Below are 26,337 nucleotides of genomic sequence, written 5' to 3'. Positions count from 1 at the left end.
AGAGTCCTAAAACATGGTTTAACACAGCGCCACGACTCCTTCACCTGCTGATACAAGGGCTGCTTTCACATAAATGTATAACTGTGTTTAAGACATTCAGTGTAGGCGCCAGTTTACGCCATTTGTATTCTCTCTAGAATTTTTAGTAATTATTTTAGCATCATTATGTGTAAAATTCAAGTAAAAAAAGGTAACAAAGATATGCATTTTACCTTATGCCCCCAGAACAGAGGAAGAACCAGGGGCCACATGTTTCTGTGGTTACACTCATAGGTGGTACTTGGAGGTTATGGCTTGATAATGGGTGGTACTTGGTTTTAAAAGTTTGAGAACCACTGCTCTATAAGACGAACTGTAACTCTGTCTTATCTATTCGTACATCGTTGTTTTTGTTTTTTTGTACATCTGTCTAGTAATTTGTCATTCCCTAACCAGTTTTTATCAGTTGTTTTGTCTGTCTCTATTGCACCCTGCTCCAAACTGTTCCCCTCACCTGAGCAGAGTATCCGTTGAAGAAGGAGAACCAGAAGTGAACAAGGGTGAAGGCAAAGTTCTTGTAGAAGAAGAAGCGCAGGAATTTGCACATGCGGATGTAGGACCAGCGTCCGTGCACCAGCAGGAGGCGCTGCAGGAAGCGGAACTGTGCGAAGGCATAGTCACTGGACATGACGGCCTGCATGCCCTCCTGACCACTGATCCCCACGCCGATATCCGCAGCTGTAGAGCCAAAGCCAGGACCGCAGATCAGCGTCATACGCCGAAACTCAAATGATATTCAAACTTTCACATACAACATACAACTGAGCCATCTCAAAAAACGTTCCTGTTAGAAAACACTGACTCTACTCACTCTTGATCATGTTGACGTCGTTGGCACCGTCCCCGATGGACAGCGTGACCGCTTTCTTGTAGCGTTTGACGAGGCTGACCACGTTGGCCTTCTGTTTGGGTGTCACACGACAACAGATGACAGCGCTACACTCACAGGCCATGTCCACAAAGTCCCTCTGTCTCAGCTCCTTCTCCCAGTCATCCACGGGCTGTCCGTCTGGAGGATTGACGGGACGAGGACGCTTCCCCAGGCGCCGAAGACGCAGTCGACGACGCTTCTTTTTCTTCTCACACAGAATCTCGTTCTGTATTCATTACAAATACAACAGTATAATAGTCACTATACTGACATTATTGAGAACAAGGGGCTTACCTTGTAATAGTTACTCTATAATTAAACTGTGTGTGTACAGCACTGTGTACGGGTGTATGGCAGTAGTGAAGATTGAAATCTGTTAAAACTTCAAAAACGGATGGGAAGCGCATGTACCAGCCAGCCTCCGGTGATGATCAGAGCATTTTTGTTGTCCCCAGAGAAGAAGGGCTCTTTCACTTTGTGTCGTCTGTCATTGGGTTCATTCCGTCTCCTCATCAGCCTTTCAGACAGCTTCGAACTGCACAAAGAGATGGACACATGATAAAGGCACTTTTTGGTTCTGGTTGTATTCCACTAGACCAGTGATTCTCAGACTGTGGTACGTGGAGCAGCTAGAAGTGGTATGCCAAATGACCTCGAAAAATTAATTAAGGATTTAATTCAGACTGGAAATCTAAGCTTTTCATTTGTAAATTACATAATATTTCGGTTTCCATAGTTACGCCTCAATGAAATTCATTTGTGTTAAAAAAGATAAACACACACAACATGTCATGCGTACACCGTAGTTGATTACGTCTGTAAGGGAACAGGGGGGGCAGTGTTTCCCCCACTTTTATTCCCAGGGAGGGAACACAGTCCCCCAGTTTTTTTGAGAAATCTGTGTAAAGAAAGCCGAGTTTCAGTTGCTACCTGGACGTAAGCAAAGGCTACAGACAGACGTGAGCAGTCTGGACATAATTACAAAAAAAGCAAAGCTGAAACGAGAAAAACAATCAAAGACCAAGCCTGAGAAATACTCTGGAGCTCATAAAGACTAATTCCAGGAACAAAAACAGAGAGAAACAAAAGGCCATTCTTCACATCATTAATAGTCCTAAAACATGGCGCCACGACTCCTTCACCTGCTGATACAAGCGCAGTGCTGCTTTCAAAAACGGCCTATTAAAAAACACATAACTGATATTAAATTGGCTTCTCAATGTTTCATTTTGTTCAATTTTATCTTCTCATAAATGTACGGGGTGGGCCATTTATATGGATACACCTTAATAAAATGGGAATGGTTGGTGATATTAACTTCCTGTTTGTGGCACATTAGTATATGGGAGGGGGGAAACTTTTCAAGATGGGTGGTAACAATGGCGGCCATTTTGAAGTCAGCCATTTTGGATCCAACTTTTGTTTTTTCAATTGGAAGATGGTCATGTGACACATCAAACTTATTGTAAGTTTGATATACTATATATATATATAGATATATACACACTAATGTACCACAAACAGGAAGTTAATATCACCAACAATTCTCATCTTATTAAGGTGTATCCATATAAATGGCCCACCCTGTATAACTGTGTTTAAGACATTCAGTGTAGGTGTCAGTTTAGGTTATTTGTATTCTCTCTAGAATTTGTAACAATTATTTTAGAATCATTATGTATAAAACATAAAAAAAAGATTCCAAGCAAACAAAGACATGCATTTTGCCCTATGCCCCCAGAACTTGGAGGTTATGGCTTGATAATGGGTGGTACTTAGTCTAAAATTTGGAGAACCACTGCTCTAGACATTATTTTTCCCCCAAAAAATGGTCCCAACAAAAGCTGACTGACACCTTTGTGAAGTGGAATTGAATTCAATGAAAATAAGCTTTACAATAAACATTCGAATGCTCTCCTAATCTAATAAATGACAAAACATTGCGTATAGCTCAGTGATTTCTTGCGTTCCTCTGTTTGGAACATTGCTGAACTTTCCTTGCTCTAACACACCACACACAACTAATCAGTTCATAATAAGCCCATAAAGAGCTACAGGGAGCGGACTGGAGCAGGAAAATGCAAAACAGCGCTGAGCACAGATTCACAAAGTAGAACAAAAATTAAAAAAAATAATTACTTACTTCACATCCTCTCCATAGTGGATCTGCATATCATCCGTCAGCAGCTCACAGGAGTAGCCAATGTTCTCAGCCGTCTCTGTTAAAGCAAATATTAAAGTTTTTCAATAACTTTGTTCATAGTAACCACATTATTCAAATTTTAAAACCGTACACAGACATTCATTCATTCATTCATTGTCTGAACCGCTTATATAGACAATGAGCAGTGGGTCCGGAGCCTACCCGGAATCACACACTGTCATCAGTCCTTCACAGGGCAACACACACACACTCACACATTCATTCACACCTACGGACACTTTTGAGTCGCCAATCCACCTACCAACGTGTGTTTTTGGAACGTGGGAGGAAACCAGAGCACCTGGAGGAAACCCACGCAGACACAGGGAGAACACACCACACTCCTCACAGACAGTCACCCGGAGGAAACCCACACGGACACTCCTCACAGACAGTCACCCGGAGGAAACCCACACAGACACAGAGAGAACACACCACACTCCTCACAGACAGTCACCCGAAGGAAACCCACGCAGACACAGGGAGAACACACCACACTTCTCACAGACAGTCACCCGGAGGAAACCCACACGGACAGTCACCCGGAGGAAACCCACGCAGGCACAGGGAGAACACCCCACACTCCTCACAGACAGTCACCCGGAGGAAACTCACGCAGACACAGAGAGAACACACCACACTCCTCACAGACAGTCACTCGGAGGAAACCCACGCAGGCACAGGGAGAACACACCACACTCCTCACAGACAGTCACCCGGAGGAAACCCACGCAGGCACAGGGAGAACACACCACACTCCTCACAGACAGTCACCCGAAGGAAACCCACGCAGACACAGGGAGAACACACCACACTTCTCACAGACAGTCACCCGGAGGAAACCCACACGGACAGTCACCCGGAGGAAACCCACGCAGGCACAGGGAGAACACCCCACACTCCTCACAGACAGTCACCCGGAGGAAACTCACGCAGACACAGAGAGAACACACCACACTCCTCACAGACAGTCACTCGGAGGAAACCCACGCAGGCACAGGGAGAACACACCACACTCCTCACAGACAGTCACCCGGAGGAAACCCACGCAGGCACAGGGAGAACACACCACACTCCTCACAGACAGTCACCCGGAGGAAACCCACGCAGACACAGGGAGAACACACCACACTCCTCACAGACAGTCACCCGGAGGAAACCCATGCAGGCACAGGGAGAACACCCCACACTCCTCACAGACAGTCACCCGGAGGAAACTCACGCAGACACAGGGAGAACACACCACACTCCTCACAGACAGTCACCCGGAGGAAACCCACGCAGGCACAGGGAGAACACACCACACTCCTCACAGACAGTCACCCGGAGGAGACCCACGCAGACACAGGGAGAACACACCACACTCCTCACAGACAGTCACCCGGAGGAAACCCACGCAGACACAGGGAGAACACACCACACTCCTCACAGACAGTCACCCGGAGGAAACCCACGCAGACACAGGGAGAACACACCACACTGACTTTTTTTGCCATGCACCCTGTTTTTCAGAGGAGAAACCATGTGCCACTAGAATGTATTTTTAATATTGTAATTCATATAGAACTGCAACTTGTAACTGAATAAATCAAAAGGGACAAATCACCTTTACAGTGGAATTATTACAAGTGATGTTATGTTACTCATTCATTTGCCTTCCCCCCCTTTAGGAACCACTTTATTAAAGGTATTTGTGCTCAGAGAATAATTCACTGAACTCAAGGATCATCTTCGAGACACAGTGCAGTTCCTGCAGTGCTGAGCCCAGAGCAGCAAAGACAGAGTGTCTATTCTGCTGTTTACAAGTCAGTGAAGCATCACAATTATATTGAAGCTTTAATTTTAAGGTAAAAACACTACCTAGTGTTCCTTTCAGTTAAATATAGAGTTTATAAACAAACACGAACAAAAACTGAGCTGAAATAAATAGCTTTAAATGAAGTGCATACAAGCCTAAGACCTTTCCACCATCTTCTTTATGAGTTATTTACCCACCTTTCTTGTCTCCGGTCAGAACCCATATCTTTATGTCTGCCTTGGCCAGTTTGGCGATGGTCTCTGGGACTCCATCTTGAAGCTTGTCTTCGATAGCTGTTGCCCCAATCAGCTGCAGAATAAAGAAACAGAGACGGGGTGTATTGTGTGCAGTCTGATATCCCACAGATAGGTCACTGTGCTGCTCTAAAACATCTGGCTAAAGCATCTGCTAATTACACACAAATATTGAATCTGGTGAGCTGGGAATTACAAAACAGCTGCACAGAGCATGCTCCAGTCACTGAGCTGACTTCATTAACCACAGGAGAGCACATACTACACATTTAAAACAAACACAACATCAATTTGGTGAAAACTATTTGCGTTATAAGTCACAGGATTTAGTGTGTAAACCACTTTCTGAATGCAGTAACTGATTCTGTGGTGTCTGTAAATACTTTAATGTAGTCCACTGTTGTGAATAAACAGTGAGTAATTATAATAGAAAACCTACACTATGAAATCTTACCATCAGGTCCTTCTCTATGATCTCATAGACTTTGTCCAGCGCCTCCTCTCGGTTAGTTACAACCACACTGGCCTCCCTGTGTTTACGAGCCCACGCTTCGTACTCGCTGGCACTGATGTCTTTGTAACACAAACACAGAGTCCGTAGGGTTTCGTTGGCGAACTCCTACAATATCAAGAGAAAAAGGAATCAAGAATTAAACAGTTCTGCAAATACCCTTCTCTTCTTTTAAACCAGAGTCTTCACCAAAAGCTTGTGGTTAAACTGTATACAGGGGGTCCTCGACTTACGACGTTGATCCGTTCTTACGTCGCGTCATAAACCGATTTTCGGTGTAAGTCGTAACATACGTAGATACTGTACGTAAATAACATACTGTAAGCACTTATCCTCCTCCTAACACCTATCCTCCTCGGTCCCGAGCCGCGTAACCGTGTATTCTTCCGCCGCGCCACGCACACCAAACACGAAGTTCACGTTACGATGTTTACGATGCTAAACCACTTAAGTCAAAACAAGGCTTTCTACAGTAAATGGGAGATGTGTCGTAACCATGAAACATCGTAACTCGGGACTGACGTAACCCGAGGACCTCCTGTACAAACGTTTAAAGGCCCATGGTTTCATGACGTTTTGTTGTTTTCCTATGTGAACTTAAACTAACACACTTTTATGGGGAATAAAAATTAAACGTAGGAAATTTCTGCAAAATCTACTGCAATTTTTATGTATTGGCTTAGATTTAAACATCAGCGCAGCATTTTATTTTACACAAAAAGTTAAATTCAGTAAACAGTGAAAACGGGAAAGTGTGTAATGAACGTGTGACCTCATGTGACCAGGCATGTCCTAAATGTTGAATATAACAAACCTCAGAATTGTCACAGCAGTCGTGTGCCATGAGGTTAAGAGGTTTGTAACAAATCACACTTACGTCCAGAGCCTGCTGGGTGCTTTCTTTGTGTTTAGAGTTGGGGCTCAGTCGCTCGTAGATGACTGTGTCTGCTCCTTTACAGTACAACTTGATACGACCATCAGGGAATTTCACTGCATGCATGCACACGTGACACACAGACACACACAAACATACACAATGAATCAAAACACTGTAAATGTAACGATGGGCCCAGTTTTATTGAAATATCCTTTTTGTAGTTTTATCTACTAGAAAAAAAAATTTATTTGTTACATGTTTGTTTTCAAACATCTCCTTTTCTCACAAAAAGTCTCCTTTAGGACATATTTAGTAATTCATTCATTAATTCATTGTCTGAACCCCAGTTCAGGGTCACGGTGGGTCCGGAGCATACCCGGAATCATTGGATGCATTGCAGGAACACACCTGGAGGGGTCGCCAGTTCTTCACAGGGCAACACACACTCATGGACCCTTTTTGAGTCGCCAATCCACCTACCAATGTGTGTTGTCGGACATTGGGGGGAAACCAGAGCAGTTGGAGAAAACCCACGCAGACACGGGGAGAACACACCACACTCCTCACAGACAGTCACCCGGAGGAAATCCACGCAGACACAGGGAACACACCACACTCCTCACACACCACAGTCACCCGGAGGAAACCCACACAGACACAGGGAGAACACACCACACTCCTCACAGACAGTCAACCGGAGGAAACCCACGCAGACACAGGGAGAACACACCACACTCCTCACAGACAGTCACCCGGAGGAAACACACGCAGACACAGGGAACACACCACACTCCTCACAGACAGTCACCCGGAGGAAACCCACGCCGACACGGGGGTAATACACCACACTCCTCATAGACAGTCACCCGGAGCAGGGTTTGAACCTAAAACCTCCAGGACCCTGGAGCTGTGTGACTGAGACTCTACCTGCTGCGCCACCGTGCCGCCCCAGGACATGTTTAGTTATATGTAAATAATCTTTATTCTGATTGGGAGCCCTATTTTATTCTTTATTTAAAAACCAATCAATGATTAAAAACAGCACAATATTTAATCGTCATTCTTAAATGTAAAGAAACATACACAGGACATTTTTTCCATTTTTTAGTTAGGAATGTCGGAATGGTACTACACTGAACTCTTGGGAGCAGAAAAAACTCAACTCAACTGTACATTCATTTCCTGCAATTTCCCTCAGGATCAATAAAGTGTTCTCTTATCTTATGACGAGGGCTAATGAAACCAGAACATAAATCTATGCATAACTAGGAACCATCAAATAAACAAAATTGGAACTGAAACAAGGGAAAGAATAAAGGGGGGAGGGACAGAACTAAATTGAACTAAAGAACGAGACTAAATTCTTCTTCTTCTTCTTTCGGTTGCTCCTTCCCATCAGGGGTCGCCACAGCGAATAAACCATGATCCGAACCATCGATCTGGCACAGTTTTTACGCCGGATGCCCTTCCTGACGCAACAAAGAATGAGACTAAACTAATCTAGTTCATTAGAGCACTCACAAATGATGGACATGCGCTTCCGGTCGCTGTTGAAGTCGAGGAGAGCAAGCATCTCGTACGTGTTTTCCTTCCCCAGTTCACTGATGGTGATGGTGTCCTGAGTTCGAGAAAGGAACACAAAGCCGAAGCATCTCGCGGCAGTGACCAGAGCCCCTTCATCTGGAGATGCGGCCTGGTACACCAGCTCTCCCTCTGAAAAAAATATCAGACAAAAGAGGCCAGACAGATTCAACACCTCTTATTTATAAGATACAATTTCTTTGTCTTTACATGAATGCGTGTATGTAGTTTACTTATATTACTCTTATACCCTTAGTCACAATTATAATCACTATAATATATATATATTATTAAAGAACACCCACATTTCCGTATGAACGTCAGCATTAACCTCCTCACCTTTCTGCTCCACCATCACGGTGTGACAGAGCGAGAGCAACTTGAAGAACTCGAGCATCTCCGCATCCTTCTTTGAGCGGATGCAAGTAATGAGTTGATTGTCGAAGAACTGGAACTTGCGATCTGTGTATTTGTTCCAGCTGAAGTCTGCAAGCTGCAGATTAAACAACAGACGGATTAAAACTACAACACATCCCTTTAATAGGCACTTAAAAGGCACACTGTCTTTTTTAAATACATTTTAACAGTGTAAACATTAACAGCAGAAACTCTACCTTCCCACGCTCCATCGTTGTACCATCTGCGCTCGTGGAATTCCCTACAGATCAAACACAAACGGCACGTTAAAGGCCTCAGAGCCGCTACTGCAGGGTTGTACTCCAGTCACATCCTGAACAATCAGTTCATTCGTGTGATACAAACCCATTAGGTTACCAGTTAATATTGCTGCACCCCATCCTCTGGTGCAAGATTGTGTCATCAAAATAATCTGGAAATATTTATAATTTACATTAAGATAATACATAAAGAGTACGCTTTCTAATTGTAACCTTTAAATAAAATGTGAGATACTCGTATAATGATCTATACTTGTATAAGATACATCTGATCTTCACAAGCATATAAAAACATGCCCCACTGGCCTCCACACACAGAGAGAGAGTGAGAGAGGAAGGTGACAGAGAGAGAGAGAGAGAGAGAGAGAGAGAGAGAGAGAGAGAGGAAGGTGACAGAGAGAGAGGAAGGTGACAGAGAGAGAGAGAGAGAGGAAGGTGACAGAGAGAGAGAGAGAGAGAGAGAGAGAGAGAGAGAGAGAGGGGATGGGACAGAGAGAGAGAGAGAGACACCAGCTTGAGTGTCTAAATAAGATCAAGCTACAGTCAGGGTTTAACACAGTCCACAACGGTTATAGACCCTGATCATTTACTCCCCACACGTTTGATTAAGACGAGGACACCTTTAACTAGTGGAAAAATCTTTGAGCTGAACATTTTCATTACACTCCAGGTCATCACTGGTGGTTTTGCTTATGTATTGTTTTACAAATATGTTATTTAACAATTAATTAACAAAGAAAAGCTACAAAGAAATCTCAGAAAATTAGAAGATTGTGAAGATTGCCACACTCTAATCCGGTCATTAACTCAAAACACCTGCAAAGGCCTTTAAAGGGTCTCTCAGTCTAGTCTAATCTCAGTCTATTTCTTAATGTGAATCTTTAGGCTTTTACCGTAGGTTCGTCCGCTGATGCTGCATTTCTTGAAGGCCATGATGTTCTGGGTGAGAGTTCCCGTCTTGTCGGAGAAGATGTACTCGATCTGACCAAGCTGCTCATTCAGAGTGGTCGTGCGAGCCTTGGCAGGTGTGTCCTTCTCTGCGTAATACATCTGTAAATCCCAGTTTATAAACTTACTCTGTCCCAGCCTGATCACCTCCACACTGAGAGAGAGAGAGAGAGTGAGAGAGAGAGATAGAGAGAGAGAGAGACAGAGTGACAGAGTCAGAGAGAGAGAGAGAGAGAGAGACAGAGACAGAGTCAGAGAGAGAGAGAGAGAGAGAGAGAGAGAGAGAGAGAGAGAGAGACAGAGACAGAGTCAGAGAGAGAGAGAGAGAGAGACAGAGTCAGAGTCAGAGAGAGAGAGAGACAGAGTGAGAGAGAGAGAGAGAGACAGAGTGAGAGAGAGAGAGAGAGAGACAGAGTGAGAGAGAGAGAGAGAGAGACAGAGTGAGAGAGAGAGAGACAGAGTCAGAGAGAGAGACAGAGTCAGAGAGAGAGACAGAGAGAGAGACAGAGTCAGAGAGAGAGAGAGAGAGACAGAGTGAGAGAGAGAGAGAGAGACAGAGTCAGAGAGAGAGAGAGAGAGAGAGAGACAGAGTCAGAGAGAGAGAGAGACAGAGTGAGAGAGACTAAATAAGTGTTTACATGGTTAAGAGGGATTTCATTACGTTTATTAAAGACATTATTATCCGAGTGTGTCATCGTCACTGCACAGCCTCATCTGAAACACTGAAACTTTGTGTGTATTTGACAACATCAGTAAGATCAAGGAGCGCTCCAACTCATCTCAGATGTGTGGAATAGAACTCCAAACACTTTTTCTGCTTATGTTATAAGGAGAAGAACATCTGATTGATCCCCTTAGGGAAACTGCTTCTCTACATTTGACCCATCTGAACACACAAACACATACACACAACCGGAGCAGGTGTCTGCCAACCACCTCAGCGTACGGAGAGCAGTTTGGGCGTTTGGTGCCTTGCTCACGACACTTCAGCCGTGAATTCATTTTTCCTTGAGACCCTCAGGCCTCAAGCTCACTTCTCTAACCTTAAGGCCACGGCTGCTCCCCAGGTGCCAGGGATGGCTGCCCCTTTCTCTGGGTGTGTGTTCACAGCCCCTAGTGCACTAGTGTGTGTGTGTGTGTGTGCGCAGCAGATGGTTGAAATGTGGCAGAAACATATCGTTTTACATCATCCAATGAAAAACACTTGGACATTATAAAAAGTGCAGTCACTGCTGTTGGTTATGTATAAAACTACACTGTAAATGTACTTTGTGAACGGCAGCACGGCCGTCTTACCTCACATAGAGAGAGATGGGCACCATGGTGTTGAGGACGATAATGTAGCCCCAGAAGCTGAGAAAACCCCTGTAAGAGGCTGTCTGGTCTTTACCATCAGCCAGATACCAGGCATTAACGCCGATTTCCTCGTACCAGAACGCGTGTCCGATGGCCAGGCCAGCACAGAGCAGCACCAGCATCACGAAGATCTGACCACAGAGAACAGAACACACAGGGCACTGTTCAGATGGCGTTCAAACAAGCACCAGCGTAAATACAATTAAATAAATAAACCACGGGACTGTTGTTCTATAAACCACTGTATAAACTCTTAAACATGAAGACATTTTAGGAGCATCTCGTACGCTACTGCTATTGGGAATTTAAAGACTATGTGCTTACAGTGTACACCATGTAGTTCATGAGGTAGTCGATCTTAGTGCGTTTAAACCTGGTCTTTCCACCGTTCCTCATAATCTTAGTGTCAGCTCCTACACACACACACACACACACAGAGAGAGAGACAGAGACCTAAACTTAATGCTCAGGCATCTTGTTTCATTGTAAACATGTTATAAGCCTGTTATATGTCAATTAAATCTACTTTATTCTCCTATTACACACACAATACAAACACAGCTTCAGTTAATTCATTTATTAGTTACTTTAGAAAGCAAAGGCATGGTCAATGTCTGCTGTTATTGTGACGCGCCGTCTTTTACACGATGACATTTCAAGGCATTCCCACTGAAGGGAACTACCGGGGTGATTTAATTGCACCCTGAGAGTGAGAGTGATCTGTGAAAGTGATCTGAGCGTGTTCTGACCGGCGTAGATGACAAGTCCGCGGCACTCTTCCGTGTTGCGGACCGTGCAGCCCCTCAGCAGCATGTTGTCCAGATCCAGAGGAAACACCTCTCTCCTCCACTTCATGGTCCCAGTGAACTTATCCAGACGGTTATTGGGCTCCTCACACACAATCAATGCTGTGGACATATGTCAATTTACTTCATAGGCATCAGCTGGTTAAAAAAAAATATAAAAAATGGAATCGTGAAGTGTCCCTGAGCAATGCGTAAGTTTATCATCGAACCCAAATCTCACATCAGTGACTTAGCAACATAAGGGGTTAAGAAGAGCTTTATTTTTAATGAAATAGCATCCACCGCTTGCTAAACGTTTACCATCGAATGCTGCCAGCTGATTCTCCTCCTGCAGATGTTCATCCGTCACCTTCAAACCCATCTTAAACTTCAGGTTAGTCTCACTGCAGAGAACACAAACACCAACACTAACACTGTTAACACAGTTTTCTCTCATTTTACTCATTTACCGTCATTGAAACTATTGTTTTAAGTCTGAATTACACAGGTTTTCCGAAGGCACGTACACAAATAAAGCATTATTTGTAGCAGTAGTAGTAGTATATATTTATTATTTATATAAGAAGACCATTTATAAGTTCAATCGGTTTATAAAGCAGCACTTACATTGACCCCTAGTGGTCTGAAGGTGTCAGAGAATCTGTGCTAAACATTTTAAACAAGGCCGAATGATGATGATCCACCCTGTGTTGCATATACTTTTTTATTCATGGACTATAAATAGTAAATAATAACTTCATAAATATGTTTGCTTTGCTATCTTTGTTTAGTTACAAATTTCAATCAAACATTCCTTGATCCCCCGAGGTATTTTTAGGGTAAACTGCCTCTAGAGCAGTTCCTCTGCTCAAGCTTCATGATCCAGGCCTTTGTTTGGCTTTGTCTCTGTCTTCTTTGAACACAAAAACATTCAAAGCTCAAACAAAAACCCAAAATAAATATTGAGAGTGAGGATCCTCGTCATTTACAGCACAACAGGAGAACGGCTACAGTTCTCAAACACACGACCCATTAAAACACGGAAAAACAGAGGGTGTGTTTGTCGAGGGTGCGTTTGGGTTTACGAAGTTTATAAAAACACCCTCAGATCAAACATTTATGGCTTTAATTCAGCACAGTTTCTGTCAGAGACACAAAGATGGGTAGCTAGAGCCACGTTTACATGCAGCCTGATTAATAATCCGACTAATAGCTCAATCTGAATAGAATACGTCCAATGTGTACATCTCCACAGGAACAGAGAAATCTGATTTGGGTCGTTCTGATTAAATTTTCTATTCGACTGAGGCGTGTAATCCTTTAAACAGAAGAATAACACACTGAGTCTGTAGTCTGAATGAATTCAAACCTATTGGAGGGAATCTAGGCATGTGAACGTAGCCGGTGAGAGATGGACAAAGTGATAGAGATGGATACATTCACTGTAACGTTCATAATAATGACATTTAATCTTTGAAAAAGTGAAAGGATCTGGCTGAATGAAGTCTGATGAATAGAGACTAGCAATTAATGCTAACAAATTAAACTTAATATTTATATATTTTTGGGGGTGTCCTTTCTCATTTACACAACGGTGAAAATGAAATGAAAATTGGGCATTTGGCATTTTACTTTCAATTTTAAAAGTGAAAGATATTATATAAAACTATGTTAATTAAGCGTGTGCGTTCAGGGTGGAGAGAAAAATGTGACAAATCAAGCGTAATAGTAATAGAAGTCTCTTACCCATCAAGTTCTGCTGTCTCTACATAACACAGGCTGTTTGGGTCAGAGCTGGACAGCAGCACAATGTCGGCCTGTGAAGGAGTGAAAGCCAATTAATGAATCATAAATAAATCAAAATGAGACCATGCATGAAATCAGTAATTACCTCTAAAAAGGTAACAATAATATTACCTTTTAATACAATATTAAATAATATAATAAAACATTCCCCATTTCTTCTGCAGTCATGTTTCCCCTAAACCTCCTGTAAGTTAACACTACAAAGCCTTTCTTACAGGAATAAAGTCATTTTTCTTCAGCCGGACCACGTCTCCAACCTGAATGTCCATCCACTTGGCCTCTTGAAACCTGGAATTTAAAAAAACCCAAAACAAAACATGAAGCAGGCAGGTCCAATCTCATTTCTGCTTTCTCCAAAAAAACAATGTTGGACATGGCTTGCTCTGACGAGAACGAGTTCATCGCTTAAAGTAACAGAGATGACGTTATTTCCGAGGACTAACTTCGACCGTGATGTTGTTTTGTGACTATAACTCCAACCTACCTGCCGTTGAGCAGCACCTCTGTCTTCCTGTTGTTGATTTCTTTGTCCATCCTGTGCCGAGCCTGAGCGGGAGCAGCAGGTCATAAAAGGATCGTCAGTTAAAGGGTGCACAGCATTGTAGTAATAAAATAATTACTCGTATTTGTAGAATCAGTTGCAGTAGTAAGAGCAGTAGTTTGATAGAATAAAATGTGAATAAATTGAAATCAAGACACTGATAAATACAGATACAATGACGTACCAAATCATCCACCAGGTCTTTCACAGCTGTGATGCCGAGCACCAGCACTAGGGGCACCAGAGTAGTGTACCAGGGCAGTGTAGTGATTTGTGGGATAATCTAAAAAAATAAAAACACAATCAATATCAGTATCACTGGTGGTTTACATTTACAGATACCCTTTTTACACGACTCTTTCAGCCTGATCTATGTAAAGGATTTCCATCCGGGTTGGCTGACTTTTACTGTAATATTTAACAAGCAGGGTTTATTTTATCAATTTTCTTACAAAAGCCAAAAGAAACACAACATTAAAACATAACTGTCCTTCTGTATGCTCACTGCAGTAAACAGAACTCCAGCACTAATGAGCTACACTGCTGTAGACTAATCCATGTTAAATATTCTGTTGTTGTGACTTCCTATGCATGATGAATTCAAAATGGCCGACTCGTTTTCATAAGGCCTTTATAAGCTGTAAGAAACAGTAGGTTTTAAACTTAAACAACGTGTACTATATTAAGAGAAAGTTAGGTTTTCCTGAAGAAGTGATCACTCCCAAACGGTCACACACCTGTAAGATGAGCAAGGCAAGGAAGTAGAGGTTGGCTGCTCTTTTGAACTGTTCGTACAGGTTCAGAGGGAGGAAAGTCAGGGCGTTGTACTTGTAGGTCTTGATGGCATTTCCCTAAAAACAAACAAACAAACAAACAACATAAATATTTGATGAACTTTCAGTGGACTGTTAAAAGGAGACTTTTAGGCACAGGACCAGGCTGCAGTTGCATTAATCTGCATTTTTTTGCCATAAAGTGACAAAAAGTCTGACGATTACACATCAGATCTGCATCTCTTTCATATAAGAGTGGTTTTAGATACATATCCTATATGTCGCCATGCTACCTGAATGTGAATAGCATTCAGCCACATGCAGTGGCTTTGGGAAAACGGACAAAACCATCAAACGTAAACCTCTTGGCTTTGTCAATATATATTTTTTTAACCTAAATTTAATCTAATTTAAAATTGAATGACAACAGTGGCCTGTAATGGATGTCAGTCAGTGATAGATGCTGTAAACAATGTATACTGGAATATTAAAAATGTGTTTAAAATCATTATATCATATTTTTTATATGCTTTTGTATTTTCACTCTAATGCTACTGTAAACACCCCAAGCACAAAAAAATAACAACATCCATCCATTTTCTGTGAGTCAGTTGAAAGCGTTTGGTGTCAGGAATCATATGCTTCTATGAGCTGATTGGATGGCCACCCTGGCACCACCCCTCACCTGCGTAAACATGGGGTGGGTGGAGCATGGCCAGAAACAGCTTATTTGCATAAAAGTGACAGAGCCCTTAAACAGCTCACTCTGAAAGGGACTGAAACTGGCCAGAACAGAGCTGCAGAGAGTGAGCTTGTGCAAAGAACATGTTTTCTAGAGCCCACAGACCTATTCTAACTTGTTCAAAAAGAGTAATATGTCCCCTTTAAAACTATATTTCATTTTACAAATAAAGAGAAACAGCCCATCAACTACAGACAGCGATTAAGATGTTTTTCCTCCAGCACTGTATTGTTTTTGTCTTCACTAAAAAGCTGAGCCTCAGTGCCTCACTCTCTGAAAAGAACCGAATGAATTACATTTCCCACATTGTTATGGTTTAGTTCTTTATTTACATACATTATTTGAAAAAACTAGCTGTCTAATTGTTTTTTTTTTTGGACTTATATCTAGTATTAAATGTGAAGTACATTTTTGTTTCCCTGTATGACACATGGATAGGGCCCGACAATGTTTAAACAGACTCCGGTGAAGATCGAGATAAGAGATGAATAGAGAGACGTATGACGTGTGCCTTTATTTTCCCCGCAGAGGAGAGAGGCAAAACAGAAATTCAAACAACACTTGGAAAGCCGACAGAGACAGAGAGAGAGGTGTTTTGACCTAATGCTCAGGCTATGCCAAAAATACACATGACCAAGAACAATCCCAGGTAACATCTGCTGTCATCACCATACTGACCTACTTCCAACAAAGCTGTGAGGACGAACGGAGCACACTGAGGAATTCTAGCGTGAATCTGATATGTATTCCACTTCAGTTTTCTGCCAGAGGTAAAAGGAAAACTACACCAGAACAAAGCAGTAACAAAAGTACATACTTACACTAGTTTGTAAAAGCCTGACCTTAACCAAACTCTCAACAATTAATAAACCTACATCAACGTGAGGTGGATCACTCCCAAAAGATTGAGTAACATGATAAAAAGATAAAAGAACGATACATTGGCAGTTATTGTTATCAGTCTGATATTGGAATTTTAGCCTAGGGTGACCAGACCTCAGATGGTGTAAAAGAGGACACCCCTTGGTGGGAGGGGTGGGGATGAGCTCTTGTCCCTCGCTGCCATTGTGTGCTTTTAGATCATGGGAATTTCTTTTTTAATTCATCCGAGAACTTACATTTACGTTTCGGCATAGCTGCTCGAGATGAGAGATGAGGGTGGGTACATGAGCGATGCCTGACGTAAACAAGGACTACTGACGTGCAGACTGACCAATTAAATGTGTACAGAGAAGGTTATCGACCAATAACGGTAGCTCTACAGTCAGACCGTCCAATCAGAAGATTCTAGGCTACTTCACCACGCCCCCTTCTCACTCAAGCGAACCAATCGGAGTAGGGGAGGGCGGGACTAGTTTTTGAACGAAACTTCTCGAAGTTCTATGTAAGTTCTAGAAAAACAAAATCCCGGACGTTTGTGAAATTCCGCCCGGACATTTTTTTAAGTCTAAAAAAGAGGACATGTCCGAGTAAAAGAGGACGTCTGGTCACACTAACTTGGTGCCTATTTTGTGCTTGTGCATATACACCTGTAAATATGCCTGTAAATACACAACTATGTCTGCCGTGTGGACGTTTTTCAACAGTTTCTGCAGAGAACAGTTTCTGGGATTAAATTTCTCTGTGGTGAAAACTAATTTAAAATATCAGTGACGCTCAGTACGTGCACACACAGATGGCGGTGTATTCTCTCAAACACCACAGTGCAGGAGCCCATCTTATATACAACACATTAAAATAGATATAAAGTATTACTAAAAAGACGATGATAAACGATCACAAACACTCGCTCAAACACTCTCTCTGCTACGTTCACTCGGGGCCGCTTCATACCGCTCGCCCTTCAAAACAAACCCGGTGCTGCAGAAATGAGTGCCCCTCAGTGATCCATGATCATGCACTATCCAATAAAGCCTGTTGACATCTCTTCAACTGAGTGATTTCTATCTGATGAGACAGACACTCACAGCTCGTATAAATCTATAGAACATCACTGCCAACTAAATGGAATGTTCTGGACCAGCCACACAAGCCTAAACTCACCAAATTGAATGCAAAGTGTTGCCTATAGAATATAAAGCGCCCCAGCAATGAGATGTGAGGCACTGGAACTGCATCCTTTAGAGAGATGGAACTTCATTCAACACCTTCGGGATGAGTTCACATGGTGTCTGTGATTCAGAACTACTCTCCTAGAAAGGTTTAACACATCGGTGAAGACTTGGTGGCACACAGATACGTGAGCGTTAGGATGCTGGAGGATTATTTGTGGATCACAAAGGACCTCTTGAATCCCTGTTTAATACGAGGTTTGGGTCAGTTCCAGTTCGGAGAGGAGGCTCATGTTCACTGAGATTGTAGAGGACTGGTCAAGACACAAGTCCAGATCTGATTTTAGTTCTCAGTCCAGTCCTTTTAATGTCGCTGGAGGTAAAGAATAAACACAGTGATGTCTCCAGAAAGACCTCCACCTACAGGAAACCTGACCTTGAATAGTGCACTTTTGCTTTAAACAATAAGAGAAGCTCTGTTATGCTGCAGCGTGTGACACCTGGCTCCAAACACACAAACACACACACGCACACACATCTCCACTAACTGGAACACAAGTTTCACAAACAGGTTAAAATTTTTGTCAGAAATCTGACACAGGATTTTCCACAAAGACAGCGGAATAAAAAAAGTGCACACTCACCGCGTACTTGCTTTTCTTAAAGCACAGGAAAACCTTCTTCTTGAATTCAGGACGATTGCAGAAGTCTCTGTCATTTGCTCTAACCTGCCATCCAGCTTCTGTGATGGAGAGCACAAACACAAACACAGCAGAGACGTGTTCAAAACATCTTCTCATCCACAGTGACCCAAAACCACTAAAATATATCTATTTAGTCGAGGAACTGGGGAACCATCATCAATTAAAAGAAGAAGCCACAAGAAGGCTGTGCACTACAATGATTTAACCATTATTTAATAGGTGTTCCTAGACTCAAAACCCTCTTAACTGTGGTGAATTCACTAGAACACATGGCCTTATATTGCTTTTATAACATCACAACAAAATGCAATATGATAAAATGTTGACAAATGTTGTTATGTGTTCCTTTACATGTAAATACGCCAAAATAATCAAAGAAATCGATTATTTCTAATAATAATAGTTCCAATAATATCATTCTCAAAGCATTTACATTCATACATACATTTATTTAATAACATATTGCAATTATACAACATTTATTTTTATCTCATGTGAGGTCACATTCTTATATCAAACAGCTCAAAGCTTCTGTAAGCTTCATTTGTCTTCATTAACGCCTGACACACTGACATTAACTGATGTGTTTAATTATTCATTCATTGTCTGTAGCCCTTATCCAGTTCAGGGTCGCGGAGCCTACTCAGAATCATTAGACGCAGGACAGGAATACACCCTGGAGGGGGTGTCAGTCCTTCACAGGGCAACACACACACATTCACTCACACACTCACACCTACGGACACTTTTGAGTCACAGACGGTCACCCAGAGGAAACCCAAGCAGTCACAGGAAGAACACACCACATTCCTCACAGACAGTCACCCGGAGGAAACCCACTCAGACACAGGGAGAACACACCACACTCCTCACAGACAGCCACCCGGAGGAAACCCACGCAGACACAGGGAGAACACACCACACTCCTCACCGACAGTCACCCGGAGGAAACCCACTCAGACACAGGGAGAACACACCACACTCCTCACAGACAGTCACCCGGAGGAAACCCACGCAGACACAGGGAGAACACACCACACTCCTCACCGACAGTCACCCGGAGGAAACCCACACAGACACAGGGAGAACACACCACACTCCTCTCAGACAGTCACCCGGAGGAAACCCACGCAGACACAGAGAGAACACACCACACTCCTCTCAGACAGTCACCGGGAGGAAACCCACACAGACACAGGGAGAACACACCACACTCCTCACAGACAGTCACCCGGAGAGGGACTCGAACCCACAACCTTCAGGTCCCTGGACCTGTGTGACTACGACACTACCCTCTCCTCCACCGTGCTGCCCTGCGTTTAACTAAATTAATTTAAACGTGATTGTATGTTCTGAGTGTGTGCTTACGTGTGGATGTGAAAGCATAAATGACACTGCATTGGCCCTGTCTTGTATTTTGAAAAACGTCCACATGCTCTACATGGACTACCTCTATCAGCTGCTGACAGACAAAGTGTATTCAACGTCCATGGGCGAGGCTTTTAATTGTCCTCTGTAGGGAAAGTGTGACTATGTTGGAAAAGTGAAAGCAGCAGAGACTCACCAGGTTCTGCAGTAATAACCGTGGGCTGCACCTCCTCATCTTCCTCCTGATCAAGTTCAAGTTCGTCATCTGTCTCATCGTCACTGTATGGCATCTGCTCATCATCGGGCTCCAGGGAATCCTGGGAGTCCGCACGTGGCCGACTCATCCTGAGAGAGAGCGAGCAGACTACAGAGAGAGATAAAGAATGCAGTAATTCATATTTTTTGTCTTATGATGTTTTAAAGCTATTTATTGATCAAAGAAATAAAGGATAGAGATTACAGAGTAAAAGAAAGAATATAAAAAGATGGGGGAGAATGAAAAGCAAGAAAAATGAGCAGCCAAAAGACAAAGAATTAAAAGATATTTAACCCAAGAAACAAATAAATGAAAGTCACAAAACACATAAGCAGGGTAAAAAAAAAGAAAAGCACTTAAATGAAAAGAAAGACACAAACACAGTGTTTAAAGGTGGTAAGGCATTTTTATTTCTTGAGCTCGACACAAACCAGACCCTGAGTAAACACACAGCAACTGTCATATTTTCACATAAATCTATTGTGCACCAATAGGAACAGGGTTTCACAAGAGTGATTCAGTTTGGCAATGCCACACACACACACACACACACGTACATTACAGAAAAGTCTTATCATAAAACGACACTTAAGTAAAAGCCATGTGACATCATCTTTGTCCGTGTTATCAGTCTGAACAAAGCGTGCCACAAGAGCTTCACGTAAAAAAAAAGAAATGACGCAACAGGCACAGCGTGATTTTCTGGGCTTTGTTTTGCAATAAAGGACACTAAATTTAGCAAAGCGGAAAGACAAGAATAACGTCTCTGTACATTTCCAAGTAAAGGAAACATATTAAACTTTAAATGTACATTAAAGACGAAGTTCACCGTTTTACAGAAAAACTCTTTTTATAAAATCCAGAGGATCTTTTCTCCCCATTTGCTGCTCTCCAGTCCATTTTCACTGGACGCCAGATTAATGTGTTTACAAAGCTGTGTCAGTAAATGGGTTAAATAAAAAAAAAAAAAAAAAAGGAGCTTGATCAGACATACTAGGCTTCCTCTCTCTCCGCTCATACTCATCTGAGAGGTATAATCACCCCTGTATTGGGCTGTAATCACTGGAATGACGGACCTCCATTCAGCACCTTCACGATTAGCTGGAGTGGGTTGTATGATGCACCAGTAAGAGTCCTTGGGCAAGACTCCCAATACTGCATTGGCTTATATAACATTATATATAACATTAATCTAAATCTGCGAAATGTAACTGTTATCATGACACCCAAGTGTCATCAGGACATAATGGGATATTATATAGGAGCACTGACAAAAATAAATAAATAAATACATTTTAAAAAAGAAAATCTGCAATTAGCAATTTTTTTCTGTTCTCTATGTTCATATTTGACCATAAAATATTCAGAAAACAAAAAAAACACTATCATCACGACCCAGACACAGGACCTGAAACTGGGTTGGCCCAAATGAAGCCTAAACCTAGACCTAAAAAGGATATTTAAATGATAAATGTTAATACAAGTTTTTTTAGTCACTTAAGTCGCCAATCATCCTACCAATGTGTGTTTTTGGACTGTAGGAAACCCACGCAGACACAGGGAGAACACACCACACTCCTCACAGACAGTCACCCGGAGGACACCCACGCGGACACAGAGAGAACACACCACACTCCTCACAGACAGCCACCCGGAGGAAACCCACGCGGACACAGAGAGAACACACCACACTCCTCACAGACAGCCACCCGGAGGAAACCCACGTGGACACAGGGAGAACACACCACACTCCTCACAGACAGTCACCCGGAGGAAACCCACGCAGACACAGAGAGAACACACCCCACTCCTCACAGACAGTCACCCGGAGGAAACCCACGCGGACACAGGGAGAACATACCACTCCTCACAGACAGTCACCCGGAGGAAACCCACACAGACACAGGGAGAACACACCACATTCCTCACAGACAGTCACCCGGAGCGGGACTCGAACCCCCTACCTCCAGGTCCCTGGAGTTGTGTGACTGCGACGCTACCTGCTGCTCCACCGTGCCGCCCATCTTAAACAACTACATTATTCTAAATGCTCTGTAACACAGATATTTACGGAGTGGGGACTGTTGAAGAGAATGATATTTATAGTGTTTAATGCCTCTAAAAGCTCCATGAAATGGTTACGATACATGTCACTGATGCCTGAAAATTTAATTAGTTACAGAGGTTCTGAGGTAAGGCTTTGGCCAAAAATGTATTTTTAAATCCACTGAAGGCTAGGAGGTACACGCCTCTCTGGAAGGCAAAATGCAAATAATATTATCTAGATTTACTGCTATATTTACATTTTAATCAAAATATGTAGGTTCATTACAACACCACTGTAAATGTAACCGTAAAGAAACCTGTCAGTGCGTAGTAGTGCCATCTTCTAAATACTGCAGAGTTCTGGAAGAAATCAGGTGAATTCCTCATTTATTTTTACCAGAACTTTGCATTACAAATTGTCTCTGACATCTCCCTTAAAAAAGTCAATAAATGAATCAAATGTTGTCAGCAAATTTAGTTTATGCAAAGTATATAATTATCTTAAACTGAACCTACACTAAATGGCACTCTTAAAGTCAGAATCACCACAGAAATCGCAATTTACTCCAGGACTATGTACAAAAAAAAAAACCTGCTCTTGAAGTGCATCCCTCAATCAGCTTTGATTTTTCTTTACATTCGAGACCACCTTCCAAACCCAGCACCAAAAATAAACAAGGCAACTTCAGATGTTAACCCTGAGCTGCACAGACACCGGTGTCTCTCTGTCTGTTGGAAATACGGACATTTTAATCAACAGGAGTGAAGAGGACGGTATTAAAGCTATGGTCTATATGGTCTGAAACATCAAGTTTAGCTCTGTTTTATGTGTAAAGGCGCATTATTTAGGTTTGTCCTGCTCTGGTACAGTAGACCTGTGTGGAATGTAGAGGCTTGTTCACTCCGCCTCCACACACAAACACACCTCTCTGTCCTGGCCTCTGAGGTATTTCTCCCACTACGTATGTGGCATTTGTTTTTGCTGCTAAACACTTCTCCTCTCCTTCCGCATCTCTCTCTCTCTCTCAGCACATACGTGTCCTTCACTGCCGAGTGAATGCTAACCCTGAATATTTAAAACACAGACAAAGGGCATGCAACAAAACATTCGACATGGTTCAGTGACACATTAGAATCAACAGTGTTTATATTAATAAAATTAGAGCATGTGTTTGCCAGAAAACGTAGACATCCCTGTTGACAAAGTGGTTCACTCTAGGAGCATACGGAGGATATCAGGTCCAGTGTTTCATCAAACTTAACCCAGTGTTTAATCTAATAATACCTACATATTCTTACAAGGGTACCATATGCACAAATGTCCAGCTGGGACAAGGAGGTTCCACCCCCAATTATTATCTCTCTGCCTAATAAGTCATACATTTGAGTTGATAAAATTAGTGTCTTTACCCGTATTATAAACCCTACCCCTAGTGAATATTAGTACCCCTGGTAAATAGTAATAGAGGAAAGAGTGGGATTAAAAGGAAGCAAAAGAAAAGAGACAGAAGCAAGAATATTATGTGAAGACGAAAAGAGAAACTCAGAAAACATATTAAAAAGTGTTTGAGGGAGTGAGAGAGAAAGAAGACTGGACGACATTAGTTCATGTGTTGCATGTGGCTCCACACCCACAGACTCGGGCGCATTAAAAAGTGATTGATAGATAAACTTGGGTGTGGGTGTGTGTACGTTCAAGAATAAATATCAGAAGTTATTATGAAATGTTTGATTTGTGGGCATTGAGTAATCAAAAGGCTCCAGAAAGCAACCTCTCAGACCTGAGAGATCTGCCACCGATCACCAGGAAGCTTCCCGGCAACATGTTTTACAGTAAACGAGTTTCCAGATCAGAGGAATGAGGCTCAACAAAACCATCCAGACACACCTGCTTTCACTTTCACACATCCCTTTAACGTGGGGCATTTTTGCCTTTGTTAATGTCTGGGTACATGTCCATCATATTTAAAAAAAAAGCCACAGAGAGGTTGATTTTATTTTACAGGTCAGAAAAATGTTCTGGAAAAGAACGCTAAAGACAAACAGTGACCGAGCAGCAACTGTTTAAAAACCTGAATCCCAACCCCAGCACTGGGCTGTGGTGGAGTGGAAATGCATTCTCTGGGGTGACGGAGCGCCGTATAAGACCTTTGGAAGGAGTTGGAGTGGTGCTGTTAATCACCACTCAGAACAAAACCAGCATCAGACATCGCTCTAATAGCTGAACGCCATCAAACGCCCACAGAAATGCTCAGATATCAGAAGATGATATGCTATTACTGCAACCTCTTTATTAAAGGCACTGAATTTAAAAGCCAGACTGGGTAAGCAGGTAGTGCTACACTGTATACGAAAGATCATTATGGTGTGTTCTTTTTAGCTGCATGGATTAAAAGAAAATCGAATTCATTATCACTACTTAGTGAGGATTCCTCTGTTGCCTTCTGCCATTTTCTTTCAGAATTCAGAGTAGACATTTCATGTGATCCTCCCTGATAAAGGACACGTGGCTCTTCCTTTGAGTTTAAAAAAAATGTAGGGCATGGATTTCACAGAGAGAAAATATACCATGATTTGAAGGCAATTTTTCTGTTGAGTTTGGTTTTGTGGAACACAAATGTATTTTTTTAGCAGAGTTACTGAACACAGAACAGATATAAATGCTGCAAAAATGCCAAAAAAAAAGTTTGATTTTAATTGATTTGATCCGACTCAATGCAAAGAATCTGTTTAAAAGAACAATTCATTTATGAATCAATGTCCCAAACGTCAAATACGAGTTTTTTTTTTTCTTCAAATTCAACTCTGAATACTTTTAAAATGAATTAATTCAAACAGTTCTACACTTACACTGTTGTGAAAATGAATTAATAAAATCTGTACCCTGTCTTTTAAAGAGTGTGGCATAAACAGCCACCAGGTTTGTTATTATGGTGTTGAAAATTGGGGAAAATGCACTTAAACCGATGAAGAATTCTTTCACACCTCATTCACATACAATAACCATGCTTCCCCACCTGGTCTATCCCTGCATAAGAGGTCGGTGAGATGCTCCAGTGTGTCAATAAAGTTGTAAAAGTTATGGCCATACTGTGAGCTATTCCAGGGTCATTAAACTGTGTTCTGACAGCTCCTGAATTAGACAACCTCAGCTTCAGAGCCTCACAAAACCCTTAACTCCCACCGACCCAACTACCCCTCAGGCCAAATACCCCCTCCTCCGCTACAAGACAAGATAGTCAAGGTTTAAACACCAAAAGCCTTGTGTGTTCCCAGCTCAAGTTTAGACCAAAAGTACAAATCCATTGGGCGAGGGTAAAGAAGTGGCATTTAGTGTGGATGTAAAGATCAGAGCACAAATTTGGGAGATTAGTTTCTGAGCTCCTCTGGCAGCTGGTTCCAGCTTTGAGCAGCATGACCCCCTCTCCACTGTCTCACTGTATAAGTACACCAAGCAAAAACGTGGTTTGGCAGAGTTTTAATGCGCAGCTGTGTATGAAAAGACTGAACCACTACAGAGAAACGCAACAGTTCACGTTCCACAGGGAACCTGCATTACTGCATATTAAACACGCACCAGCACCAACAGTGCTGAGTCACTGCTAAAGAGCACACAGCTTCCGACTCGGCTACGGCTCGTGAGCTTTAAACATCAACATCGCAATAAAATAACAACAGAGCTAATAAAAACAGGCTAAGGGTGAGAGTCAGTAATCATTATCATCACGACACGGTGGCTTAGTGGTGAGCACGTTCGCCTCTCAGCGCTGGGATCTTGGGTTCAAGCCCAATCTGGGTGGAGTTTCCATGTTATCCCAGTGTCTGCGTGGGGTTCCTCCGGGGTCTTAGGTTTCCTCGCACAGTCCAAAAAAAAACATGGAGGGTAGGTGAATTGGCTTCTCTCATAACTGCCCTGGTGTGTGAGTGAATGAGTGTGTATGTGAATGAATGTCTGTATGTGTGAGTGAATGTGTGTGAACCCAGATATGGATTGGCGCTGTATCCTGGGGGAAACCCTAGTCCCCAGGTGTGGTCCTCCAGGTCGTGTGCGTTTGGCTGCAGCTTCTCGCCAGTGTGTGTGTTGATTGTAAAGCGTCCTTGGGTTTCTAGAAAGGCGCTATATAAGTGTAACATTAAATAAATAAAAATC

At 42.5% G+C, this 26,337-nt stretch overlaps 1 protein-coding gene across 1 annotated transcript in view; it reads right to left on the bottom strand.

The window, feature by feature from the left end:
• The window catches only part of atp8b1 (ATPase phospholipid transporting 8B1), a 44,641-nt gene that overhangs the window by 6,689 nt on the left and 11,615 nt on the right, over positions 1-26,337 (bottom strand). Inside the window, exons 2-23 of the mRNA XM_066646524.1 lie at positions 20,082-20,249; positions 18,458-18,555; positions 14,985-15,098; positions 14,432-14,530; positions 14,191-14,252; positions 13,922-13,994; positions 13,647-13,717; positions 12,222-12,304; positions 11,865-12,023; positions 11,440-11,528; positions 11,056-11,246; positions 9,705-9,913; positions 8,749-8,792; positions 8,474-8,627; positions 8,075-8,266; positions 6,554-6,666; positions 5,620-5,784; positions 5,109-5,220; positions 3,054-3,129; positions 1,322-1,445; positions 851-1,136; positions 494-717 (exon numbers count right to left, since the gene is read on the bottom strand). Of these exons, the coding sequence (XP_066502621.1) occupies positions 494-717; positions 851-1,136; positions 1,322-1,445; positions 3,054-3,129; positions 5,109-5,220; positions 5,620-5,784; positions 6,554-6,666; positions 8,075-8,266; positions 8,474-8,627; positions 8,749-8,792; positions 9,705-9,913; positions 11,056-11,246; positions 11,440-11,528; positions 11,865-12,023; positions 12,222-12,304; positions 13,647-13,717; positions 13,922-13,994; positions 14,191-14,252; positions 14,432-14,530; positions 14,985-15,098; positions 18,458-18,555; positions 20,082-20,229 (2,886 nt within the window). The 5' untranslated portion in view covers positions 20,230-20,249. The remainder of the gene's footprint in view (positions 1-493; positions 718-850; positions 1,137-1,321; positions 1,446-3,053; positions 3,130-5,108; positions 5,221-5,619; positions 5,785-6,553; positions 6,667-8,074; positions 8,267-8,473; positions 8,628-8,748; positions 8,793-9,704; positions 9,914-11,055; positions 11,247-11,439; positions 11,529-11,864; positions 12,024-12,221; positions 12,305-13,646; positions 13,718-13,921; positions 13,995-14,190; positions 14,253-14,431; positions 14,531-14,984; positions 15,099-18,457; positions 18,556-20,081; positions 20,250-26,337) is intronic.

This window comes from Hoplias malabaricus, chromosome 15 (assembly GCF_029633855.1).
Source record: "Hoplias malabaricus isolate fHopMal1 chromosome 15, fHopMal1.hap1, whole genome shotgun sequence".
NCBI classification, from domain to species: Eukaryota; Metazoa; Chordata; class Actinopteri; order Characiformes; family Erythrinidae; genus Hoplias; species Hoplias malabaricus.
The sequence above is the reverse complement of the archived record's forward strand: the minus strand, read 5'-3'. Positions and strand labels throughout refer to the sequence as shown.